General features: G+C 35.6%; 1 protein-coding gene across 1 annotated transcript in view; it reads right to left on the bottom strand.

Moving 5' to 3' along the window:
• The window catches only part of crb (cell polarity complex component crumbs), a 439435-nt gene that overhangs the window by 11984 nt on the left and 402030 nt on the right, over nucleotides 1–25421 (bottom strand). The window contains exon 21 of the mRNA XM_090397137.1: nucleotides 12198–12493. Within this exon, the coding sequence (XP_090253263.1) occupies nucleotides 12198–12493 (296 nt within the window). The remainder of the gene's footprint in view (nucleotides 1–12197; nucleotides 12494–25421) is intronic.

Below are 25421 nucleotides of genomic sequence, written 5' to 3' on the forward strand. Positions count from 1 at the left end.
GATCTATGCAAGTATACTTGAGAAACGGTTGAGAAGAATTGTGGAAGAAAAGCTTGGTGAAGAACAAGCTGGATTCAGGCCAAATAGAGGCTGTCAGGATCAGATCTTCACTTTACGACAAATAGTCGAGAAAGCATGGGAATATAACAAAGATCTGTATTTAAGTTTTGTCGATTTGGAAAAGGCATATGACAAGGTGCCAAGAGAGAAGCTATTCAATACGCTGCAGTTATATGGTGTCAATGGGGCATTATATCAAGCAATACTTAGTCTTTACTTGAGTTGTAAGTCAGCAGTTAGAATTGAAGGAAGTACAGGAAGATGGTTTAATGTTAAATCTGGTGTGAGACAAAGATGTACATTATCCCCTCTGTTATTCATTATCTATATGGATAACATTATGAAGGAAAGTGGTATTAAACATGATATCAAAATTGGAGATGTTAATGTCAGCTCTCTGCTTTATGCAGATGATGTTATACTTCTAAATAAATCCGCTACAAGTCTGCAAGATTCTCTGACTAAATTGAATAGCTGTTGTAATAGATATGGCATGAAGGTCAGCAATAAAAAGACAAAGACAATGAAAATAGGCAGAATCATTGAAAATGTCAACTGTGTTGTGAATGGAGAACCTGTGGAACAAGTAAAACATTTCAGCTACTTAGGCATGATTTTTACTGAAGTAAATTAAATATAGAAATAGACAACAGAATCAGCAAAGCTGGTATGGTGGGAAGTCAACTGAATAAGTTCATTTGGAGTAAGAGAGAAATTAGTCGGAACACTAAATTAGCTGTATACAAGACAGTGTTCAAACCAGTTTTAACTTATGGATCTGAGAGCTGGGTCAGAAGTAAAACACTTGAACAAACACTAGAGACCGCAGATATGAGAGTCCTGAGAAAGATTATAGGTGTGAATAGATGGCATCAATGGCAATATCATATTAAAAATGAGGATATTAGGAAAGAACTTGACATTGTCAGCATCCAGGAATGCGTTAGCAGAGCTAATCTCAGGTGGTATGGTCACTTAAACAGAATGGGCGAGGAAAGATTAGTGAAACAAGTGTTCTCTGCCAGGTTGGCAGGAAAAAGACCCAGAGGAAGACCAAGATATAGGTGGATTGATACGGTACAAAGTGCCTTAGATCATAGAAATATAAGATATGATAATGTTGGGGTCTTGACAAGTAACAGACTGATTTGGAGGAAAATTGTAGATAGGAAGTTAGTAATGATGTAATTTTTTTTCATCTAGCACTATCATATCTTGTACACCCCTTGAGAGTACATGGCAGGAATTTGATGATGATAACATTAAACCACCTTCCTGTACTTCCTTCAATTCTAACTGCTGACTTACAACTTAAGTAAAGACTAAGTATTACTTCCTTCAATTCTAACTGCTGACTTACAACTTAAGTAAAGACTAAGTATTGCTTGATATAATGCCTCATTGACACCATATAACCATAGCATTTCAAATAGCTGCTCTCTTGGCACCTTGTCATATGTTTTTTCCAGATCTACAAAACTTAAATACAGATCTTTGTTATTCCCATGATTTGTCTACTATCTGTCTAGAATTTGGCTAGAATCCAGCTTGCTCTTCACTAATCTTGTCTTTCACAATCCTTGTCAACTATTTCTCACGTAGACTTGGATATATCTTACCAGGAACGCTCAGTATGGAAATACCTCTGTAATTCTCACATTCAGTTTTATTTCTCTTTTTATATATGGGTACTATGAGATCTCTACTCCAATCATTGAGGATGAATTCCTGGACAGAAGGAATTCATCCTTCTGTTCAGGCCTTGTGAACTATGCAGTACAGCCACTGTAAGACTTTTATACCTCCACACTTGAGAATTTCTGGTCGAATATCATCTACTCCTGCTGTCTTTCTACATTTCAAGCTTTTGATGGCTTTTTCTACTTCAAGTATGGATATGTATTCCTGACTGTATGCCTGGTCAGTATTTTTTTTACCACTGTGCTTCATCACTGCTAGTTTCATTTAGCAATTTTTCAAAGTAATTACTCCATACTTCAAGGAGATCTTTTTCTCCTCTTTTCATGTCAACTTTATCATCTCTAATTCCTTTTACAGCACTCTTTTCTCCATTTCTGAGCATCTTCAACAACCTCCAGAATATCTTGCCACCTTCTTGATATTTATTTTCTATGTTCTTACCAAAGTCCTCTTTTGTTTAGCTAGTTTTACACAGTGTTTAGCTTTCTTACCTTTGTCTCTGTATTCTCTAAGAGCACGAGCTGACTTATTTACCAGGAACTTTTGATATGCTTTCTTCTTTTCTTTCACTGCCTCTTTAACTTCCTGTGTCCACCATGGAGTTCTGATTTTTCTATCCTTACAGACAACCTCACCACATGCCTCTCTGGCTGATTCAATGAATGTTTTCTTCAGAGTTTGCCACTGAATCTCTAAGGTTTGGTTACTGTTCTCACACTCTTTCATTTTTTCTTCAATCATGCTTGAGTATTTTAGTCTACAGTTCACATCTGAGAGCTGCTCAACTATTATTTGTTTTAAAACTTTCTTGAGTGTTCTTTTATTCAATATGAAATTTAATTTTATCCTGCTCAAGAGTAAATGGTGATCACTTCCAATTTCCAATCTCTGTACAATCTGGTGTCTTGCACCAGGGAGAAAACATTGCTATCAACAATAACATAGTCAATGAGACTTTTCTTATTCCTTGCCTCTTCTCTCCATGTGAATTTGTGCACATTTTTATGTTGGAACATTGTGTTAGTAATAACCAGTCCATGTCCTGAGCAGAAATCCCACAGGTATTTGCCATTATTATTAGCTTTGCGCTTTTCTCCAAAAATTTTCCCAAAATATTTTTGTATGTCTCACAATCATTTCCTATGCTGCTATTTAGATCCCCAACAAGGACCAACTTTTCCTTTTTCATTGTGTCAGTTGCTTTCTCTAAAGCCTCAAAAAATTCTTCCACTTCTACCTTAGTAAAACCTTCTGTGAGACCATAGGCACAAATAAATCTCACTGTCCAGTTCCTCATTCTCATATTTGCCCACATCATTCTACATGAGACTGCCTGCCATTCAAGAAGATTAGCCTCGTATTTTGTGTTGAATACTATGGCTACTCCTTCTTTTCCTTGATTGTCATTGCCTGAATATAACATTTTGTATTTATTGATCAGAAAGATCTCTCCAGTTTTTGTCTTTTTTGTTTCAGTCACACCTATTATGTCGATATGGTACTTATCTAATTCCCCAGCTAGCTCCATTTCTTTGCCATTCAGGCTTCTTATGTTGATAGTACCGATCTTGAACTCTGGTGATGTTGAGTTGGGGTGGGTTTTAGGATTTGTTCCAGTAGCTGACTTTTTGCTGTTTGCCCCGGTTCCCTCTTCTTACAGAAAACAATGGGGGCCTTGTTTAACCAGGCAAAGCCCCAGCCGGCATAAAAACTGTCATGCTGTACCATTATTTTTTATTTTGGTTGAAGCCAATAAGAATACAATTTGGTCAGCTAAATCCCAAATGCCAGCCCATCCTCATTCGTTCAGTATCCAGGTGTATACCTAACAGGGTGCACCATGAGAAGGTGAGGATTGGACATTAGATAATGAGCCCTGATCGGTTCTCTGCATTCCTTTAAAGACTATGTGGAGGTCCCCTCTCAGTTATATAGCTTTGAACCCTTAAGCACCCCTATAATTTTTCAGTCTCTCTCTCTCAATTATGCTTGCATAAACCTTAACTCAGACAATTAGTAGAGAATGTCTTCTGTAATTCTCACATTCAGCTTCATTCCTCATTTTACAGATGTGAACTATGGGAGTTCTACTCTAATCATCCAGAATTCAACCATCTTTCTAGGCCTTCTAAATTATGCAGTCCAGCCACTATGAAACTTTTATACCTTCATATATGGGCATTTCTGGTCGAATTTCATCTACTCTAAGCTGTCTTTCCACATTTCTGGTTTTTGATTATTCCTGAATTCCTGACGGCATTCCTGTTGGGAGTTTTCTACCACTGTGCTGACACTGCTTGTTTCATTTAACAGTCTTTCCAAGTAATTATTCTTGACATCTAAGATATCCTTATCTTTGATTGATTTTGTAGTACATTTTCCCCAATTTCAATAGCCACTAGAACATTTTTCTACCTTTCTGATATTTATCTTCTACATATTCTTACTGAAATCTTCCCATGACCTTCATTTAGTACTTTTACACATAGCCTATCTCTCTTACACTCTGTTGTATTTTCTCTGTATTCTTTTAGGGTATCTGCCAGTTTATATGCTAGAAACATTTGGTATGCTTTCTTCTTTTCCAGGACTACTTCTTTAATTTCTTGAGTCGACCATGGAGTTCCTACATCATTAAGAGGACATTATAAAAGAAATATAAAGAACAAGGTGCCCTTCACCAGCATGAGGAGTATAAGGCACAGGCTAGGAAAGTGATAAGTGCAGTGACGAAAGAGAAATTGTCATGTGAAAGGAGACTGGATGAAGCAGTAAAGCAAAATCCCAGAGAATTCTACAATTATGCTGGTAGCAGAAGTATGGAAGAGTGACATCAGTTGATAGAGATGAAACATGGGTCACATCTGCTGACAATATAGTGGAAATGATTAATGAGTACTTATTTCATTAGTGTATTTCATGTGTGTGTGGGGGAAAGGCTTAAGAATAGTGGTAAACAACAATAGGAAAGAGGATAGAAGACTGACAGTTTAAGAAAGGGAAGTGTTTAGAATATATATCAGGTGTAGTGGTGAAGATGTTACAGAGGTTGGTTAGAGACAGAATACAAACTTGAATTGAAGGATGGAAATCTGTTGAAAGAGAAGCACAGGTTTGTTATGTGGAGGATATGATTTAGTAACTTTAGGTTACATTTCATAACAGGGTGACCAGTATAATGGACGGACGAGATGCTCATACGGTGACTGATCTAGATTTTGCTAAAGCATTTGATAGCTTGGTTAGAGGGATAGTTGAATGTTAGGAGCCAGAGAGTTGGATATAGGGCACAGTGTCCCAAAATAGGAAGGTGATGAGTGGAGTATACTACAAGGTTCTGTTCTAGGCCCATTGCTATTTAATTTATATATCAATGGTGATATAGTTCAAGGTGTGAGAGGAGATATTCAGTTGTTTGCTGATGATGCTAAATTAGGATGAGCAAGATGGACACTATGGTTTAAAGAAGCATTAAAGTGCTTAGTGAAAAAAAAGAAAACAGCATTTCACAGATATCTATAAAATAAATCAAATACCTCAATGCATGAAGAATATAAAACTATATAAAATAAAGTAAATAATGAGATAAGTTATTCCAAGAATACTGGAATAACTACTCCAAAGAATTAGAACACGATTTTCATGATACTCGAAGAAGATTATGGAGAATAATACAAACTCAAAAGAAAGAAATGAAAGTATAAAATTAACAAATATTGGCTTGAATAAATAGAAAGATTATTTTCAAAACGTATATAGAAAAAGAATAAAGATAATATAATCAAAGATATGTTTATGAACAGAATAACATACTTTGGAAATAATTCTTTTTCTCTCTCTCTCTCTCTTAAAAACAGAAAATCAGTTGGAAGAGATAAGATACAAAACGAACTATTAAAATATGTTGGGAAACAATTAGCAAAAAGAACGATGTGATATTCCAAATATAGTATTTAAAGAAAGAAATACCAAATGACTGGCAAAAGAGCTTAACAATACCTATTTTTGAGAAAAGAGAGAAATTCATAGAACCAAGAAGAATAAATCTACTCTGTACTACATTAAAATTATACACAAAAACAATTTGAAATATAATAAATAATTTGATTAAATTATCTAATTAGCAAACAAGGATTTAGCAAAAATATATCAGCAGTATATGGAATATTTATATTATATTAAAGCAAATAATAGAGAAATCATTAGAATACAATAAACTTCTTTATATGTTAAACTGTTAAAACTGAGAACTTTTATCGTTAAAAGACCATATTTAATGATTACAAATACAAAGGGCCAACAAGTTTCACTTCTAGCATTTTCAAGGCTGGTGTGAAAACAAATGCATCAAGTTACATGAAAACATATACTTTAGTAACTGTTAAGCCGTTACATTTGATAATTTGTGTTTGATGGCATGCATGCGTTCGAATGCTTCAGTGAGAATCCTGTACATGACCACATGTTGTGTAGTTTTTCGCATATTGTAGTTCTGTTGTTACACCTGATATCTTAAGAATGTAGAATTCTCAGCTATCATGGTGTAACATGAAAAATAAATAAATTAAAAACCCTGCAAAAAAAAAAAATAATAATAATAATAGATGAATTATTTAAAAGAAAAAGAAATATTCTTGCATCCAATAAAATATATAAAGGTGTTTGTTAAACTAACTAACAAAAAAAGAAAAGAATATATTAATGTTGTAATATGGTATAAATGAGAAAATTTAACTGAATAAGACAGAAAAGGATTAGTCATAAAAGATGGTATGTGAGAGGCTAGAGATTAAATTAACATTGTTAAGAAACGAGATAAAGTGTCACGACTGCAACATTGTTTCACTTTCAGACATATTTTAGTTCTTTCTTCTTGTTTTTGTATATAATATCTCAAACTAAATATCCCAAAAGGCGCAGTATAAATACAAATATTAGGGGTACTAAGGGGAGAAATAACTTAAGTAGTAGTAAAAATTTTGGTGATATCTCGTGCGTAGATAATAGTTGAACATAGCTAAGCAGAATTTCTCTAATTGGAATAAAAATCATAAATTGGGACACAACACTGTTGAGCTGAGAGAATTGATGAGATATTTCCATGTCTTTAAGAATAGCACCTTGATTTCTATTAAAATTATTGCCTGTGCATAGCACCACTGCTGCTTCTTTGAAAGTTCTGTGTCTGTAGTCATTCTCGATGTAAGGCACAGAACTGTTTTTCCAATCTATAACGTGATTTGATGTTGAGAAATGATGAGCTAAACCAGATGTGATGATTCTATTGCGATTGACATCCCCCACATGTTCCCTCTGTCTTATTTCAAAAGTTCTAGGGGGCTGTCCAATGCAAGAAAGGCCACACATGCATGGAATTTCATATACTCCAGGAAATATGAAGAAAGGTACCTCATCTTTGGGAGATCTTAAGACTTGCCTGATCGTAGTAGTTGGTTTAAAAACCACTCTGATGTTATGAGCTTTTAACATTCTCACCAATTTTGTGGAAACTGAATTAATATATGGAATGACAGCTGTGAATACATATTGGGACTCTGTTCCACATTGTTGGGGATTGTCTTTAAAAAGCAATTTGTTTAAAATGTTAGAAGGGTATCCATTCAGAGATAGAGTGTTAGCTATTTGTGACAGTTCTCTCTGTACATCTCCTTCTTTCGAAATAGACCTTAAGGCTCTATTACGGAGCATATGAATGATGCTGTGTTTTTGTGATCTATGATGGCTAGACGAATAATGTAGATATCTACCTGTATCTGTGGATTTCTTGTAAACGAACAGTTGGACATTGTTATCTTCTCTCTTCACTAGTATGTCAAGGAAGGGTAGTTCTTTGTTCTTTTCCAGTTCCATAGTGAATTTGATCTTATTATGTAGTGAGTTGATTTTATTAAGAAAAACAAGAAGGTTTTCCATGGTATCCTTCCAGATGACGATGAACACGTCATCGACATATCTCCACCAAATCGATGCTTTAGGTGAAATGATGGAAAAAATATCCTTTTCAAGTTTTTCCATAAACTGGTCTGCGCATGGTTGTGAGAGGGGGGCTACCCATGGCTAGACCTTCTGATTGTTTGTAAACTATGTTATTTACTTTGAAGAAATTTGATTTCAGGCAATGATGAAACAACTGGGTGATGTCCTGAGGGAAGAGATCTTTTAGAATGCTGACCACCTCTACAGCCAGTACATTAGTGAATAAGGACACTACATCTAAACTAGCCATAATGTCAGTTTGTGATATTTTGATTTTTTCCACAAATTGTTGAGAGTTTTTTAATGTAGGTCTCTGTTTGTCTAATTTTTCCTTTCATTAAATTTGCCAGATGCTTTGCTAGTAAGTAGGTGAGGATCTTTCATCAACTATTGAACGAAGTGGTACGTTTTCTTTATGAATCTTAGGTGCCCCATAAAGGTGTGGAGTAATAGGGTGTAAGGATTTAAGTTGTTTTTTTTAGTTCATTCGACCAACTGGTCATATTGCGGATAAGAGCGTTAGTCTCCAGGTGATTACTCATGGGATTTTTATCTAAGACTTGGTACGTGGAACTGTCTGCTAGTAACAAGTTAATCTTATTAAAGTAATCTTTCGAGTTGAGAATGACTGTTGAATTTCCTTTGGTTATTATAATGTCTTTGTTGTTACGTAAATTGCCGATTGCTTTCTTATCATCTGGAGTAGTATTAAGTGTTGGTGGTTTTGCTGAGGCAAGAAAATTGTACTATTGAATCTGATAGTATTTGCTGTAGCCTCTGGAAGATGATAAAGACTTTTTTCTATCCCACATATGAAATCCATTTTAGGAATAAAATTCGGGGTGATAGCAAAGTTAAAATCCTTTTTAAGGATTTCTGATGTGGACATATTGGAACGGAGTCCCAATATGTGTCCACAGCTGTCATTCCATATATTAATTCAGTTTCCACAAAATTGGCGAGAATGTTAAAAGCTCATAACATCAGTGGTTTTTAAACCTACTACTACAATCAGGCAAGTCTTAAGATCTCCCAAAGATGAGGTACCTTTCTTCATATTTCCTGGAGTATATGAAATTCCATGCACGTGTGGCCTGTCTTACATTGGACAGACCTCTAGAAGTTTTGAAATAAGACAGAAGGAACACGTTGGGGATGTCAATCACAATAGAATCATCACATCTGGTTTAGCTCATCATTTCTCAACATCAAATCACGTTATAGATTGGAAAAACAGTTCTATGCCTTACATCGAGAATGACTACAGACACAGAACTTTCAAAGAAGCAGCAATGGTGCTACGCACAGGCAATAATTTAAATAGAAATCAAGGTGCTATTCTTAAAGACATATGGAAATGTCTCATCAATTCTCTCAACTCAACAGAACTACAATATGCAAAAAACTACACAACACGTGGTCATGTACCAGATTCTGACTGAAGCATTCGAACGCATGCACGCCATCAAACACGAATTATCAAATGTAACGGCCTAACAGTTACTAAAGCATATGTTTTCATGTAACTTGGTGCATTTGTTTTCACACCAGTAGTACAACCTTGAAAATGCTAGACAGTGGCTAGTGAAACTTGTTGGCTCTTTGTATTTGCAATCATTAAATCTTATGGTCTTTTAACAATAAAAGTTCTCAGTCTTATATGTGTTGGATTGATTTAACTAATGCATAAAAAATGTGAAAAATACCAAAACAAATTTTAGAATTAAACTAAGAATAGATATACCAATAACAGTTCTATAATTAATAAAGAAGAAGTCAGATTGAAGACATTAAAATAACCAAAGGAATCAGTCAAGGCATTAAGTCCCACCTTATTTAATTTAGTGAAGGATGAAATAATAAAAGAAGTAAACAAATGGGGAAAATATGGAATACAAATTAAAAACGAAAAAATAAGAACTGGATATGCTGATGATTATAATTTTACTAGAAGAAAATAAAGATGATCTATAAAGATTACTAAATACATTTAATAATGCAGAAGAAAAAAAAAAATGAAGATATCAACAAGGAAAAAATGTTAACAATAGCAGTTGCCAAGGAACTAATTAGAAATCAAAGGGTAAGTAATTGAACAAATTAGTAAGATAAAATATTTAGGAATAGAAATAAACAACTATGGCATCACACAAAATGAACTACAAAAACAAGCAATAAAAAGCTAGTAGAATATCTGAATGTCTCAACATTCTCATCTGGAAGAATAAGAACATAAACAAAGAAACAAAAATAATAACAATCTACAAAGGAGTAATCAGATCAGTACAGCCAAGAAATGATTGAATCCAAAAACAGAAAGAAGAAGAATGAAAAAAGCATATAGAAAGAATATAGGATAACAGATGGACAAAGAAAGTAAAGAACTGGATATCAAAGGAAAAGAGATGCAGAGGAAGACCGAGAAGATGGGAATGAATGAATGAGTTAAAAGAATGACAATTTTTTATTTAGAAATCTCCATGGTAATATTTCTGTATATTTGTGTTTATTGTATCAATCTGATGAAGTACACAGTAGTTATGTACAAAACTAGTCATTAAATTTGTTTTACTTTTTTTATGGTTTTTAAGCAGAATTAATTTAAAAATACAGGTACTACTGCAAGTCACAGGAATATAATCTCTATAATACTTTATATTCTAAACAAACATTAGTTGAGTGATCTAAATGTGGGATTTTTTTTTTTTTTTACTTTTATATTTTTGTCACTGTATTATAAATTAACTAAAAAATCTAACCACTGACATTTGTTAGGGCTGCACCCAAAAATACTTTCACCACTCATGCATGCATCAATACATGTTTAACTGTGTCAGTATTCATTACAATATATTCACTAATTTTTTTAAAAGTTTCACGTCAGTAATTTATTATGATGCAATTTAAAACATAAATAATTATAATTATTAGTTGAATGAAATATTATAATTTCTAAACTGCCTTTCCTGTTACTAAAATTTTAAAAGGGGAATGCAGAATGGCTTCCAGTATATCAAAGAAACATAACAAAGCTTAATGTTTGTACACTACTACAACAAATTGCTAATTGCAAAAGAAACCAGATAGTAATAGAAAAAAGGAATTGTTCTAACTTAATATATACAAAAGGTTTAATTTATACATACAACCTATATATATATATATATATATATATATAGGTTGAATATACAGGGTGTTCGGGATAAATTTGACATATTTATAATTAATTATATTTTTCCGTAAGTTACATGTATTAACACACACTTCTCTTCATTTAAAAGTTTGGACCCTTCTTCATTCATATACAAGATGTCAGAAAGGATGGATAGCTGGAACCCACCTGAATCATGGAAGAGAATAACTTGTATCATGATGATTTGTGCCCGCCATCAAAATAAGGATATTACGACTGCTGCCCAATGCTCCCTGAATACAGTAAAAACAATCAGGCATGAACTAGAGACTTGCAATGGTGACTACGAGGATGTAGCAAGAAGAAAGATCCCTAGCAGACGATCTGATTGCGTTCGTACAGCAGAATTCCTCGCAAATCTGCAGGAACAGGTGTTGAAGAACCCTGGCATTGGAATTCGGGCTTTGTTCGTGGAGTTGCTAACTGTAGTCAAGCCCTGGATAACAAGGGTAGCCAATGGTGGGCCGTATGTATGGCAGCAGGATTCGGCCCCTTGCCACACCTCTGGGAAAAGTCAAAAATGGTTGTCTGAAAATTTCTACGACTTCACCAGTCCAAATGTTTGGCCTCCAAACTCCCCAGACCTTAACCCCATGGATTATTTTGTATGGGGCGCAGTTGAAAAAGACACCAATCGCACTTCCAGTAATACAAAAGCCCAGTTAATGGATAAAATTAAAACAGTTTTTGCGGCCCTTCCCAGGGAGACTGTAGCATCAGCTTGTTCGAGGTTCTGAAGCAGAATTGAAGCTGTGATCGATGCTAATGGTGGTTATTTTGAGTAAATCTTGTTGATAGTATTGTAATTAACTCTGCCTGTAATGTTTTTTTGTCAATTCATTAAATTTAATAGATACAAAGAAGATTTTCTTTTTCCTTACGAAACTGTCAAATTTATCCCGAACACCCTGTATATATATATATATATATATATATATATATATATATATATATATATATATATATATATATATATATATATATGTCATAATTAACTATAGCAAAAAAGTACCAAATTAATATGAAGAAAGAAAAATAAATTGAAATATATATATATATATATATTCAAAGAACTGCAAATAAAAATGGATAAATTTATATTAAAGATTACCTTTTCAATAAATTCGTGTAATCATCCTTATCACGTGAAAAAGAAAAATTATGTTTAAAAAAAGTATAAATTATGTCTTGTTATTTCATTGCGAGAACACTATTCTGTAAAATAAATAAATTGAACAGGTCTTACCTTCTCATCACAAAATTCTCCACCATAATTACTTTTACATCTGCATATAGTTCCACTCGTTTCTTCTTCTTCATTGAATATATTAACGCATTCTGAGTCATGCTTGCAAGGAGTGAATTCTGAGCACCAATCTTTTCCTACGCAGTGCATTCCATCATATCCGGTTATGCATTCACATCTATAATTTCTATTATTACTGGTTTCATTTATGCATTTACCATAATTACCACAAATATTTTCTGCTCCTAAATCATTACAATGGGCTATTCCTTCATCACAGTTAGTTCCTTTGAAACCTAAAAGAAGCAAGGCAATGGAAATAGCTGAAGTAACAAATCATAAGTAATCAATATTTGAAAAGCAACTAAGTAAACAACATATCTATTTGTGACAAGACAAATACAACTGTAGATTTCTTCAGCTTTATAAAAAGTTACTGATTACAAACAATCATAAAATGGTATAATTATGTATACTTATTGTATACATAATTGTACCATTAAGCCATTATGTATACTTATTGGAGAGTATGTTCTTTTGCTTCATTCTGGCATGAAACGACAACTTTTGTGATTCTAAGTACTAATTTCATTTAATTCCTATCATGCCAAGCGTTATTTATCATATGGATACTTTCCCTGTATCCATATGATAAATAATGCTTGGGATGCTAATGCTATAGGCCTGGGAATGTGGAAGGTGGTGATGAAGAAATGTATAAACAACTTGGATTAGTGAATAAAGGGTAATTATTATGGGTGATTTTAATTATGAAGCATTTGGGAATAAGGAGATTTTAATTATGAAGAGATAGCATTTGGGAATAAGGAAAGTGAATTTCTCGAGTTCTTGAGAGATAACCATCTCAGGCAGCACGTGAAGGAAGGCACACAAGAATCAAGAGTTCTAGATCTGTTCATTTCATCAGAGGATGTAATTGTTACAGGGGGTTTTGCATTTTCCTCCAGTTGGTGAAAGCAAACATGAAGTAATCATGATCACTTTCGTCATCATGATCAGTTGTGGCTAGTCATATGCAGGCTTTTGTGAGGAAAGGATATATGTGGAATTATAAGGCTGGTGATTATGACAAGCTTAGGAGACAACTTCGAAACTTCGAGCTATAACAGAATAAGGAGTTGAGCGGTAAGGAAATAAATGCTACATGGGAACTTACAAAGAAATACATAACAGCATGAATGTACGAATGTATCCCAAAGGCCAAAAGGCTGAATAAGGTAGGTGTAAAATGGATGAATGTGGAGCTTAAGCATGAAATCTGGAAAAAGGAAAGCACTTTGGAGGAAGTACAAGATGAATAATGGTAATCAGTCACATGAAGAATATAAAGAACAAGTCAGGAGAGTGACTCAGTTAGCAAGGAAAACAAAACTAGAGTATGAGCAGAAATTGGCAAATTAGGCTAAGAAAAACCCTAGAGAGTTTTTTAGATATGTGGCAAGCAGAAGGAAGAATGATCATGGAAAGATGAAGTTAAGGGATGAAAGTGTAGAATGGTAACTGCTGCAGAAGACACTGTTGAGGTATTCAGTGATCAATTTATGAAGAACTTTGATTATTCCACCCTGATCAGGGTGGAATAATGAGGAACTTAAGTGTAGGGGACATGAGGAGAGGATAGCTTAATTGTCAGTGAGCAAGAGGTATTTGAGGAAATAAATAACCTTAATGTTAATAAGGCGATAGGATTTGATGACATATCACCAACATCTTAAGGGAATATTCCAGGGAACTGGCAGTAGCATGCCTGTTTAATAACAGTTATGCAACAGCACAGGTTCCAAGGCAGTGGAAGGAGGGTAAAATTGTTCCACTGCATAAAGGCAGTGATAAGGTTATAGCTTCAAATTATAGGCTGGTGCATATATCTGGTGTTGTGGTGAAGGTCCTGGAGAGATTGGTGAGAAGTAGGATACAGAAATGGGTTGATAACAACAGTATTCTCTGTGGTTATCAGCATGGGTTTGTTAAGGGGAGATTGTGTTTCACTAACATGTACTATAACAAGGTGACAAATACCTTGGACAGAGAAGATGCATATACAGTGATGTACTTGGATTTTGCAAAGGCTTTTGATAGACTGCCACATGAAAAGCTCTTATATAAATTGAAACAGATGGGATTGGATAACAGACTTCTGTTTTGGATCAGTGACTGGCTATCAGATAGGTATCAGGAAGTTGTATATGGGGTTGCAGTATCTTGAAAGAGTTATATGTTATGTTAATGATATTGGGTCAGGTTTAGCTAGTGATATCCAGCTGTTTGCAGATGATGCAAAACTGGGGAGAGCAATGCACAGTCAGGCTGATGTTAATGCCTTACAAGAGGACTTGAATAGATTGCATGAATGGGCAGGTAAGTGGAACTATCAGTTCAATGTTGCCAAGTGCAAGGTTTTGAGATTTGGGATGAAAAGTATACACTTAGTGGGGAAACTTTAACAAAAGTAGAGGAAATGAGAGATCTAGGAGCGATGGTGGACAAGGACCTGAAATTCAGGGGCCACATTGCTCAAGTTGTGAAGACATCACATCGAATAATGGCAATGATGTGGAGAACCCTGACATGCAGAAATAAAGAGGTTATGATTCCACTGTATAAGGCCTTGATCAGGCCTCATATGGATTACTGTGCAGAGATTTGGTCACCAGGTTTTCATGGTGACGAGGATATGTTGGAAAGGGTACAGAGAAGATTCACAAAGATAGTCAGTAGTCTTTGGAATGTGGAGTACGAGGACAGATTGAGAGAATATAAGTTGTAGAGCCTCATGAATAGGAGGAAGAGGGGGGGAGGATGTGATTGAGACATAAGCTGGTCAGGGGTTGTTATCAGGCAGAAGAAATGGAAGAGATTTTTCATAGAATGGGAGAGGGGAGTAGAACAAGAAGCCACTGCTGAAAAATGTATAAGGAGGGTGTGAGAAGAAAGTTCTTTGCATGGAGGGTGGTTGGTCAGCAGAATGCATTGTCTGAGTGTGTTGCGGATGTGGACACATTGAATCAGTTTAAGACACAGTTGGATGAGCATTGTATGCAATAGTGAGTACCTCCCATGAGGAGTCTCTGACTTCATGGAAATCAAATGTTGATAATAATACACCCTCTGTCCAGAAAGAAACCGAACTTTTGATTGAAAATAAAATACAGGCCAATTATAATTATTCAAATCATTTATTTCAATCAGTATACTCTCCGTCAGCTTCGATACAGTATTTGGCATGGTCAATTAATACGTTAAATGAGTTTTTTTTTATATCGGTTTTTGGAATACTGTTGAGGGTTGTGGTTACTGCCACTTGAACATTTTCAATGGTGTCGTATCGCTTTCCTTTCATCAGCAAATGAAATCAGGGGAAAACTGTCTCACAATGTTCGAACGATGAGATGGTGCATTATCGTGCAAAATTGACCAACTGCCTGCATCACGATATTCATGCTGTATGTGATGAATTCTCGCCATCAATCGCTTCAAAACTTCGAGATAAAACTTACCATTGGCCGTTTGGCCATGCAGAATGAATTTTTTGTGGATAACGCCCTTGGAATCGTAGAAAGAAATCAGCTTTACTTTATTTTTTGACTTCTCTAAGTGACTTTTTTTTTTCGGATGTCCCTCTTCTGGTGGTCTCCACTCAGCACTTTGTTTCTGGCTCATACTCAAAATATAATATTTCGTCAACAGTAATGATCGTTTCAAAGAAGTCTGAGTCCTTATGAGCAGTTTTAATGAGATCCTTGCAGTGTTCAATTCAATACATTTTTTGGTCGCCAGTCAACTTGTGGAGAACAAATCGCGAATTCATTTGTGCACAGTTGATTCCCAATTCATCTTCAATCAATCTCATGGATGATTTCGGGTTTTCTTTGATGAAATCACGCACCTTTTGGATATTAACTTCACTCAGTCCAGTTTTTGGACGACCTGGCTTTTTGTCGTCCTCAAGCATCTCGCGACCACTTTGAAATCGCTTAAACCATTCATAAACTTGAGTACGTGATAAGCATCCATCACCATATGCTTTTTGAAGCATTTGATGTGTTTCGGTAAAACTTTTACCAAGTTTAACATAAAAGTTAATCGCAGCTCTCTGTTTGAAACTCATTTTCAGACCGTTTGTCAAAACACATTTTCACTCTTGGCACTATATCTCGGCTTCTAATGAAACAAATGTTATAAACAGTTGACACAACACTAATGAAGGTTGCCGCTTTCCACAACAAAAAGATATAACAGGTGGCACCACTAGTTTCTTCTATTTTTGAAAAGTTCGGTATCTTTTTGGACAGTGAGTGTAATAATAATAATATAATCACATAGCAAAAACATTTAAATCACAAATTTATGTCCAAGTTTATCAGCCACTTGGCTGCCTTTGTCAATACACTCACTAGGTTGAATGGCCTGCAAGGGACGTCTCATAAACTGCATTCATACATGATGAGTCACTGTCTTAGTTGGTGCTTCATTGTTGCAAGCTAGAGTCAAAATGATACCCCAAGAGTGCAAGTGTGTAACACTCCTACCATTCCAGAGATGATTAAGTGTTCACCTGGAATGACGAGGCAGATCAAAGCCAGATGGTCAGCTAGTTGGAACCTTTGCAATTTCCTTGTTGGACAGGATCGATCTCTTTGTTCTTCCATTCATCTTTTCAAGGTATAGGATATACTGAATGCCTCATTAATCAACATTAATCAAACTGTTCCACAGTTTTCAAGCGGGAGTGATGACATCTGAGTCTGCCACATCCTGCCACTTTCAAATCAGTGTGAATCGGCAGTTGTGAATTATTCATAATTTTTTAGTATTCTCTTTTGAGGGATTGCTTCCTACATAAATGCGGTGGAGCAATATTGCTTAAGGCTGGGAACCAATGCAGTGGGTCAATTGATTGTTAAAATCACAAATCTCATGCCGGTATTGAGTATGGCACTGACCTTGGAGGTGGGTGTACTATTCAGCTACATGGGTGCACAATATTTGGAAGAGGCAGGCATAGACCAAGCTGGTAGCTGCAGTCCAAAGCATCTATGCCAGGCTCCCTGTGATATGCCAGCAAGCATCTGAATGATATTATTATGGGATGTCAGTTTATCAATGAGTATTGCAAGATGTTGATGGAATGTTAGGAGCCTATCCAGTGTAGCCCCAGACATTTAGGGTTTGGACTGTACTTTAATGTTTGACTGTTCATCTCAATATTAAGTTTCTCACAAGCCTGCTTATGAAAACACAATGCCTCTATTTTACTTAAGTTTGGTTGCAGTCTGAAATAGATGCTTAGCATAGCAATCTTGTTAATATAGTTTCTGTCACTTTCAGTTGATAATCTTGGGTTGTTATTGCTTAGTCAATGGCAAAAGCAAACATCCTGGAAATGGTAGCAGGCAAGTTACACAGTCCTTCAAAAAAAATATGAAGGGGGTGGGTGTACTATTCAGCTACATGGGTGCACAATATTTGGAAGAGGCAGGCATAGACCAAGCTGGTAGCTGCAGTCCAAAGCATCTATGCCAGGCTCCTATGAGTTGTGAAAAAGTTAAATAGATAGTATAACTTTTTACATGGCATTATGTCATATGCAGCAATGAATACAATAGAGATTTTCAAGCATTTCTGAAAGCTCGCTTCTGTGTGTTGTAAAAGCAAGCACTTAGTGTACACAGCTGTGCCTTTGTCTGAACCCAGCCTGTTCTATGGGAATATATTTTTTAATTACTGAGGTTATGCAATTATAAATGATTCTTTCTAAGATCTTATAGACAGTGGTATAGCTAGAGCTTTTGCTGCCTGGGGCAGTCCCTGAGTTTGCCACCCCTCTCAATACACACCAAAAATACTACAAAAAGTCAAAATGACGTATAGGGAAATAAATTAAAACACTGTTTATTTTTGAAGTAAAACTTTAATTCCAACATTCTTAAATGTTATTTTTCTTGCTTTTCTCTTAGCAAAATCGATGACATTAGCGAAGTCTATTTCATAGTAATATAGGTAATTCTTAATCAATTTTATTTAGAAAAACTCTTCTCACAACTAGCAACACTTACACTTGTGAGGAAAATTCGCAGTAGCATTACAATATTTGGAAATGAGTTCTCGAGACTGTATTTTAGAATTAACTGCAAAAGTTCAAAAAAGGTTCAAACCCACAGCTACGCCTCTGCTTATAGAAGAAGCTAAGCATCTTCAGCAGTAATTTTCAGACCTCACTAGTCAAGATGTTTGAGCCATTCTCAGGCCACTTGCCTTGCATGCCATCTAAGTCTATGGGTTTTCCGCTCCTAATAGCTTGGATTGATTTATCAATTTTGGAGAAGGTGAAAGGATGAGAAAATTCTGATTATATGATGGCTTTGTGATTCACCCAATCCAGTTCCATTTTAACATTTCTCACATGTTTCTTAACATATGTTCTGGAGAGATTAATTATATGATTTACTATTTGGTCCATATTTCGACTTTTATCTGGTATTCAGGGTTTATAGAGGAAATAGCTCTATAATTTTGACAAACTGTTTTGTCATTCTTCTTATGTATCAATCAGATCAGACGTCTCAATTCTTTTGACATTTTTTCTTTATACCATACAGTTAAAATAATGATATATTTTGTCTTCTAGTTGCTTTCAGTAACTGCAGGAATTTATCTATTCCTGGGAATTTGTTCCTGAGTGAATGTATTATATCGTTAAGCTCTTGTCTTGATGGTATCTCTACAGTAGTTAGTATATAATTTTGAGTTAATAGAGGCAGTGCTGTTATTCAGCAATTCATGAAAATATTCTCTCCATATATCTAGCACAGACTTATATCTTCCTTTAATTTGCTTAGCTGTATTATAGACTTGTCTAAGATCGCCCTTGTTTCTTCATTTCTTGTTTCATTAAGGACTTGTCTTTTCTTCCTTTGACAGATTTTATCTGCTTCTTGTCTCTCTTTATATGTTCCTTCTTTAACCCCAGATGTTCCTAGAGTAAATTATTTGCATGCTTTATTTCTTTTTTTTTTATTACTGCTTGAGCGCATTCTTCATCAAATCAGTCTCTTTTCCGTTGCTATTTCATATCCCAGAGTTTCTTCTGCAGTATTCACTATATAATACATACTAAGAACATTTAATACATTATAGTATACTCCCCCATAATTTTTATTTTATAATTCCAATATCGTCTTTGTAACTCTTTTTTGCATCCTCTTTGTGCATGCTACTCCAGGTTTGCTTGTATCCATCTTGTAAATTGGCAAATATCTTTTTATCCTTACTTGTCAACATTTGTTTAAGCCATGCAATCATCCTAATGCTGTACTTTGCAATATTTGCTATGTGACCATTGGAACTTCAACTTCTATCGACAATAAAGGGTTATAGTCCCTGGTCTTATCAGTTTCTCAAGGTATAATCCCACCTAAAATGTCATTGGAAATATCATCATGCCAAAGTGCATAACTTCACACTTGACAGCCATTACCATTTTCCCACAGTTCCAGCCTATTCAAGTCAGACTAAGTGCTGCATATCAGGAATTGCTGGTTGTTCTGTTAATCTTTGCATTGGCAGCAAGTGAACATTTGTCAGGTCTTTCCCAACATCATTAATGTATAGACTGAGCAACAATTCAAGAACTGCTGATCACTGAAATACACTACTGGTCGCCTTAAATATGGCAGAAACAAAAAGAGGAGTCAGACAGGGAAACTCCACCTCACCAAAATTATTTGTTATAGTCCTCGAGAATATGCTATAAGAAAACTGGAGAAAAGAGGACTGAATATTAATGGAAAACACTTAAGTAATCTAATTCCCTAATATCATACTAATAGCAACATCACCAAAAAGAATTAGAACACGTGCTTGTTGAATTAAATGAGTAAGTTTTGGATAGGCCTGCAAATAAATAATATATAGTGAAAATATTCCAGAAAAAAAACAAACAGAAATAAATTAAAGACAAATTGAAATAGTGAGTTTATACAAATCTAGGACATATCATTACTAACAACCATTAAATTAAACTTCAATGATCAGCAGTCCTTGAATTGCTGCTCAGTCTATACATTAATAATATTGGGAAAGACCTGACAAATGTTCACTTGCTGCCAATGCAAAGATTAACATTCATAATGAAATTTCAGCTAAAATAACAATAAAAAATAAATGGAAAAGTTTTATCCATTACAGATGTATTTAAAGGAAAACTGTCATACCACTTAAAAAGAAATATCTACTGTTATAATTATGGCTATTTTGCCTGCTTCAGTTTAGGAGTGCCCCTGTTTAGATGTCATTGGCTATTTGCTCACGGATTCTTAGGGCATTGTAGATGTAAATGTAGCATAAGGAAGAGAAATTTACACATACCTTTTTCTGGGTGTTGCAGCTTTTCCTCTTTCTGCGATGTCAAAAAACTACTGAGTGTGTGGGGGGGTAGGCAATTTGGGAGAATTAAGTTAGAAAAACCTGGGTTTTTTTCAGTAATATATATAAAAACATATATATTATATTCTTATATTATATAGGGTGGAGAAAAGGTGAAAGGGTTGATTTTTTTATATAGGGAAGGGGAAAAGATCTACAACTAGTGTGTACTCCCAGCAATGACTTATGGTAGTGAAACCTGGAGCATGACTAAAAAAATAGCATAACAAAACAAGGAAAGAGTCATTTTTGAGAATAACATAATTAAATACAAAAAATAATACTTGGATGAGGAAGTAAACAAAGGTAATGGACATTGTGTGAATGATAAAAGGCAATAAATGGCACTGGAAAGGATATGCAATGAGAATGTTTCACAATAAACAAAGAACAACAGAATGGACACTAAGAAGTGGTTATCAGAAACCAAGTAGACCAGTGATACAATAGGATCATGAGAAAAAGATGTTATGGACTTTTACAGTGGAGAGATGCACAAGATCGGTCAAAATGAGAGAAGCACAAAGAGACATTTATCCAGCAGGACTAAAGAAAGCTGTTGATGATGATGATGATGATTCACATTTCCCATATATCGCTCTTTAATACATGTCTATCAGCTACACACACACAATTTTTTTTTTTTTTTTTTTAAATGTGGTTCCCACTGTAAGATTGCTACAGTCATCCTACATCTTATTAAGCAAGCAGGTGCCATGGCTGTTTGTTGACTTCTTTCCAAACAGTGCGTGCGTGTATATATATATATATTTATGTTGTGCTCGCCCACAAATGGTTATTAGTAAACCTATAGAACTTTTGTACAGTGAGTGGGCTAAGGATTTTTTCCCCCATTTTTATCAATTTTATATATTTCTTTTTATATAGTCCAGAAACCCTGCTCAAGCCACTTCAGGCCTCCAATAAGCAGGACGTGGTCTCACACTGGGTGATGAAATTCATCTTCAACTTAGAGACAATCACAAATATCCATGTACATAGCAGGATTCAAACCTACAACCTGTTGGTTGGAGAGCAGGTATGCTAACCACTTGGCCAACCAGGTCAGCAGTTGACTTATCCAAGTCATCAGTTTATATTCCAATTTATGCAACAGCCTTTCATGGAGTATTCTGTCAAATGCCTTGCCTGAGAAACCCAACAGTATCATAGTGTATTCATTCCCTTTTCCAAGCCATAACATCATGCATGATGTCACATGACTCACTGTATATATGTATTAAAAAACAGATAATAATAGTAATAATAATAAATCATGTAATACGGAAAATATTACTCAGACCTGTATAGCTATGCACTACAAGATCTTAGTGAATAATTTCAACAGAAACAGAGCTTGAAGAATATTTTATATTAGATTCAGTTTCTACCAAATATTAATCTGTTGTTATATTATTCTCACCTTTCTTATCGAAAGGCTTAGACGTTGGTTATGCATTTTCACTATATAATTTAAGGAAATTACAACGTACTAGGATATACATTAAAATAAATTTTAATATACTTCAATATTTCGGCAATGTCACATTGCCATTTTCAAGAACTTAGGTACAAGACACGTGCACGCAGGCACAACAAAACAATAAGTGAGGAAGAAGTAGAAAGCTATTATTTCTGACCCCAGAATCAAATTCACCCTGGAGGAGGAAAAAAACAACAGCCTTCGTTTCTTAGACACACTAGTTACCCGCCAGCCTGATGGAACCTTGGTTTTCTCAGTCTATAGAAAACCCACCCATACAGGCAGATACATTCACCAACAATCCCATCACCCCTCCTCACAACAATATGGAGTCATTAAGACACTACACAACAGGGCTAAACTTATCTGCTCAAATGACTATGCCTTAACCACAGAACTAAACCACACTCTCAACACTTTCTCAGCCAATGGATACCCCTCCAAAAAATATTGAAACCAGTAAACTACAACCCCCCCTCTCACAATAAGGATTATTCTAAATCCATCAACCATACCCTATATTTGAGGCACCTCGGAAAAAATCACAAAAAATCTTAAAAAAACATAACTTCTTGTTACAGACCATATAAAAAATTGGCATCCCTTATCCGCTCTACTAAAGACCCCCCCCCCAGATCTACCTGGTGTATACCAGGTCCCTTACAGCTGTAAACTGTCCTATTTTGGCCAAACAGGCAGGACAGCAAATATCAGAATTTCAGAACACAAGGACTACATCCGTTTTCACCAATACAGCCACTCTGGTCTTGCTGACCATGTGCTGGATACCTGCCATAGAATACGGTGGAAGAAAGCCAGGATAATACACCGTAGCAAATACAAATATGAAAGGCTTTTCATGGAATCAGCTTCAGCCCTAAGAAACAATCCAAACCTCAACAAATTTGGTTGCATGAGACTGCCTCAAATTTGGGAAACCTACATCAGAAGACCTTCAACCCAATCGCCCAAGAATACCAACATTGCCCACTAGGGGGCACCATCAGGACTTTAGGAGAAATAATAGCTTCCTGCTTCTTCCTCATTTACTGTTTGTTGTGCCTGCATGCATCTGTCTTATTCTTAAGTTTCTTGAAAATGGCAACGTGACGTTGTCGAAATATTGAAGTATATTAAAATTTATTTTAATGTATATCCTAGTTGACGTTGTAATTTCCTTAAATTATTTAGTAAAAATTATTCTCACCTATATTTAGAATGAACTGTTTAGACAATGGGACTTAGCCGATCAAATTGTACTCTCTCTCTATTGGCTTAAAACACAAATGCATATGATGGTACAATATGAAGAGATTTCATTCTAGCTGGAGTGTTGCCCGATTAAACAAGGTCTCTGCTGTTTATGTCAGGGAACCAGGGCAAACAATGAAAAAGTCAGCTACCAGGAACATGCTTTAATTCACCATCTAGAAGAAGAATAAATCCAACATCAGAAGAACTAAAGATAGGAACCATCAATATAAGGAGTTTAATGGAAAGGAAATTGAACTTGCAAAAGAATCGGAAGGCAGTTTCAAGTAGAGTTATGTGGGCAAACTTCAAAATGGGAACATGGAAAATGGTTGTGCTTATTTGCCTATGGTCCCCCCAGAAGGTTCTTCTAAGGAAGAAGTGGAGAAATTCTTTGAGTCATTAGAACCGGCAGTTGACATAAAGAAAATGGAAAAAATGGTCCTTGTTGGAGATCTGAACAGCAGAGTAGGAAATGAATCCCACCAGACATATAGGAACATTTTGGGAAAATTTGGAGAAAGGTCAAAGCTAATAATAATAATGGTAAATATTTATTGGACTTCTGTTCAGGACACTAATCATTACTAACACCATGTTTCAACGCAAAACTGTGCACAAGTTCACATGGAGAGAAGACAAAAGAAATACGAACAGTCTCATTGACTATGTCATTATTGATAGTGATATCATCATGTATATAATAAAATTAGTTTAATCCTTTATCCAAGTGTGAGCAAACAAAGTTTGCGCCTGAAGTATCTTCAGGACTAGGGTAAAGTGATACAACACCAGGGCAACTCGTTGCAAAGGTGGAGAAAGCTACCAACACTCCTAACTCAGTATCTCCTATAATGCAAAACACATCTCCTTGCGGATATGTCTAATGTTATGCATTAAAGGAAGGGCCACTACCCAGACTAGTTTCGACCTTTATTGAGGTCTCTTCAGTGGGAGCCAGGCCCTAGTGGAAATACCAGGCAGAAGCATTAGCAGGTCATCTCCACCTATAGGAGTTGCCAAATGGTGTGCCACCCTTTTTTAATAAATTACTCTGGATTTAGAGAAAGATGTTGAAAGTTTATTTTTTCACTTGGTTAGAGTATAATAAAATTAGTTTAATTATGATACTGAGTTAGGAGTGTTGGTAGCTTTCTCCACCTTTGCAACGAGTTGCCCTGGTGTTGTATCACTTTACCCTAGTCCTGAAGATACTTCAGGCGCAAACTTTGTTTGCTCACACTTGGATAAAGGATTAAACTAATTTTATTATACTCTAACCAAGTGAAAAAATAAACTTTCAACATCTTTCTCTAAATCCAGAGTAATTTATTAAAAAAGGGTGGCACACCATTTGGTAACTCCTATAGGTGGAGATGACCTGCTAATGCTTCTGCCTGGTATTTCCACTAGGGCCTGGCTCCCACTGAAGAGACCTCAATAACTAGGTTTCCTCTAGAATACCTAGAGAATGAACCTGAAGTCAAGAAATTCTTCAGTCAATGGGGGGAAATCCATGAGATTAAAGCACTTGAGCACTCCGACTATAAAGGATGGAAAACAGGAGACGTTGAAATCCTGATTGACATGAAAAAAGAAGTTCCCAATTTTGTTTTTTTGGGGGGAACGAGGGTAATGGTGAACTACCCAGGTGTGAAAAAAAGGTGCTTTAGATGCAATTCGGAGGAACACCTTGGGGCAGATTGCCCTCGAATACAATGCAGAAATTGCAAATCATCAAAGCATAAAATGGAAAGCTGTACAGAACCCTGTATTAAGTGTGGGGCTCTGACCCACAAATTGGACACATGTCCGAACAAGACACACTCAGAAGCAATAGGAGGGACCATAACGCCGATTAGGGCAACGCCCATCGGGAACCCTGAGAAAATATCAAGGAGCGATTTTTCGGAGCTCGGCCAGCAGGCTGAAAAGGAAGCAGCAACGGAAACGAAAACCCCAAAGATACCCAAGGCAAGCCGCCACACACAGAACATCACCAGCATCAATGTGGCAAACCATGAAGCTTGCAGGAAAGAGGAAGA

This window comes from Typopeltis vanoorti, chromosome 8 (assembly GCF_054136105.1).
Source record: "Typopeltis vanoorti isolate ZY-2024b chromosome 8, IOZ_Tvanoo_1.0, whole genome shotgun sequence".
Classification (NCBI taxonomy): domain Eukaryota; kingdom Metazoa; phylum Arthropoda; class Arachnida; order Uropygi; family Thelyphonidae; genus Typopeltis; species Typopeltis vanoorti.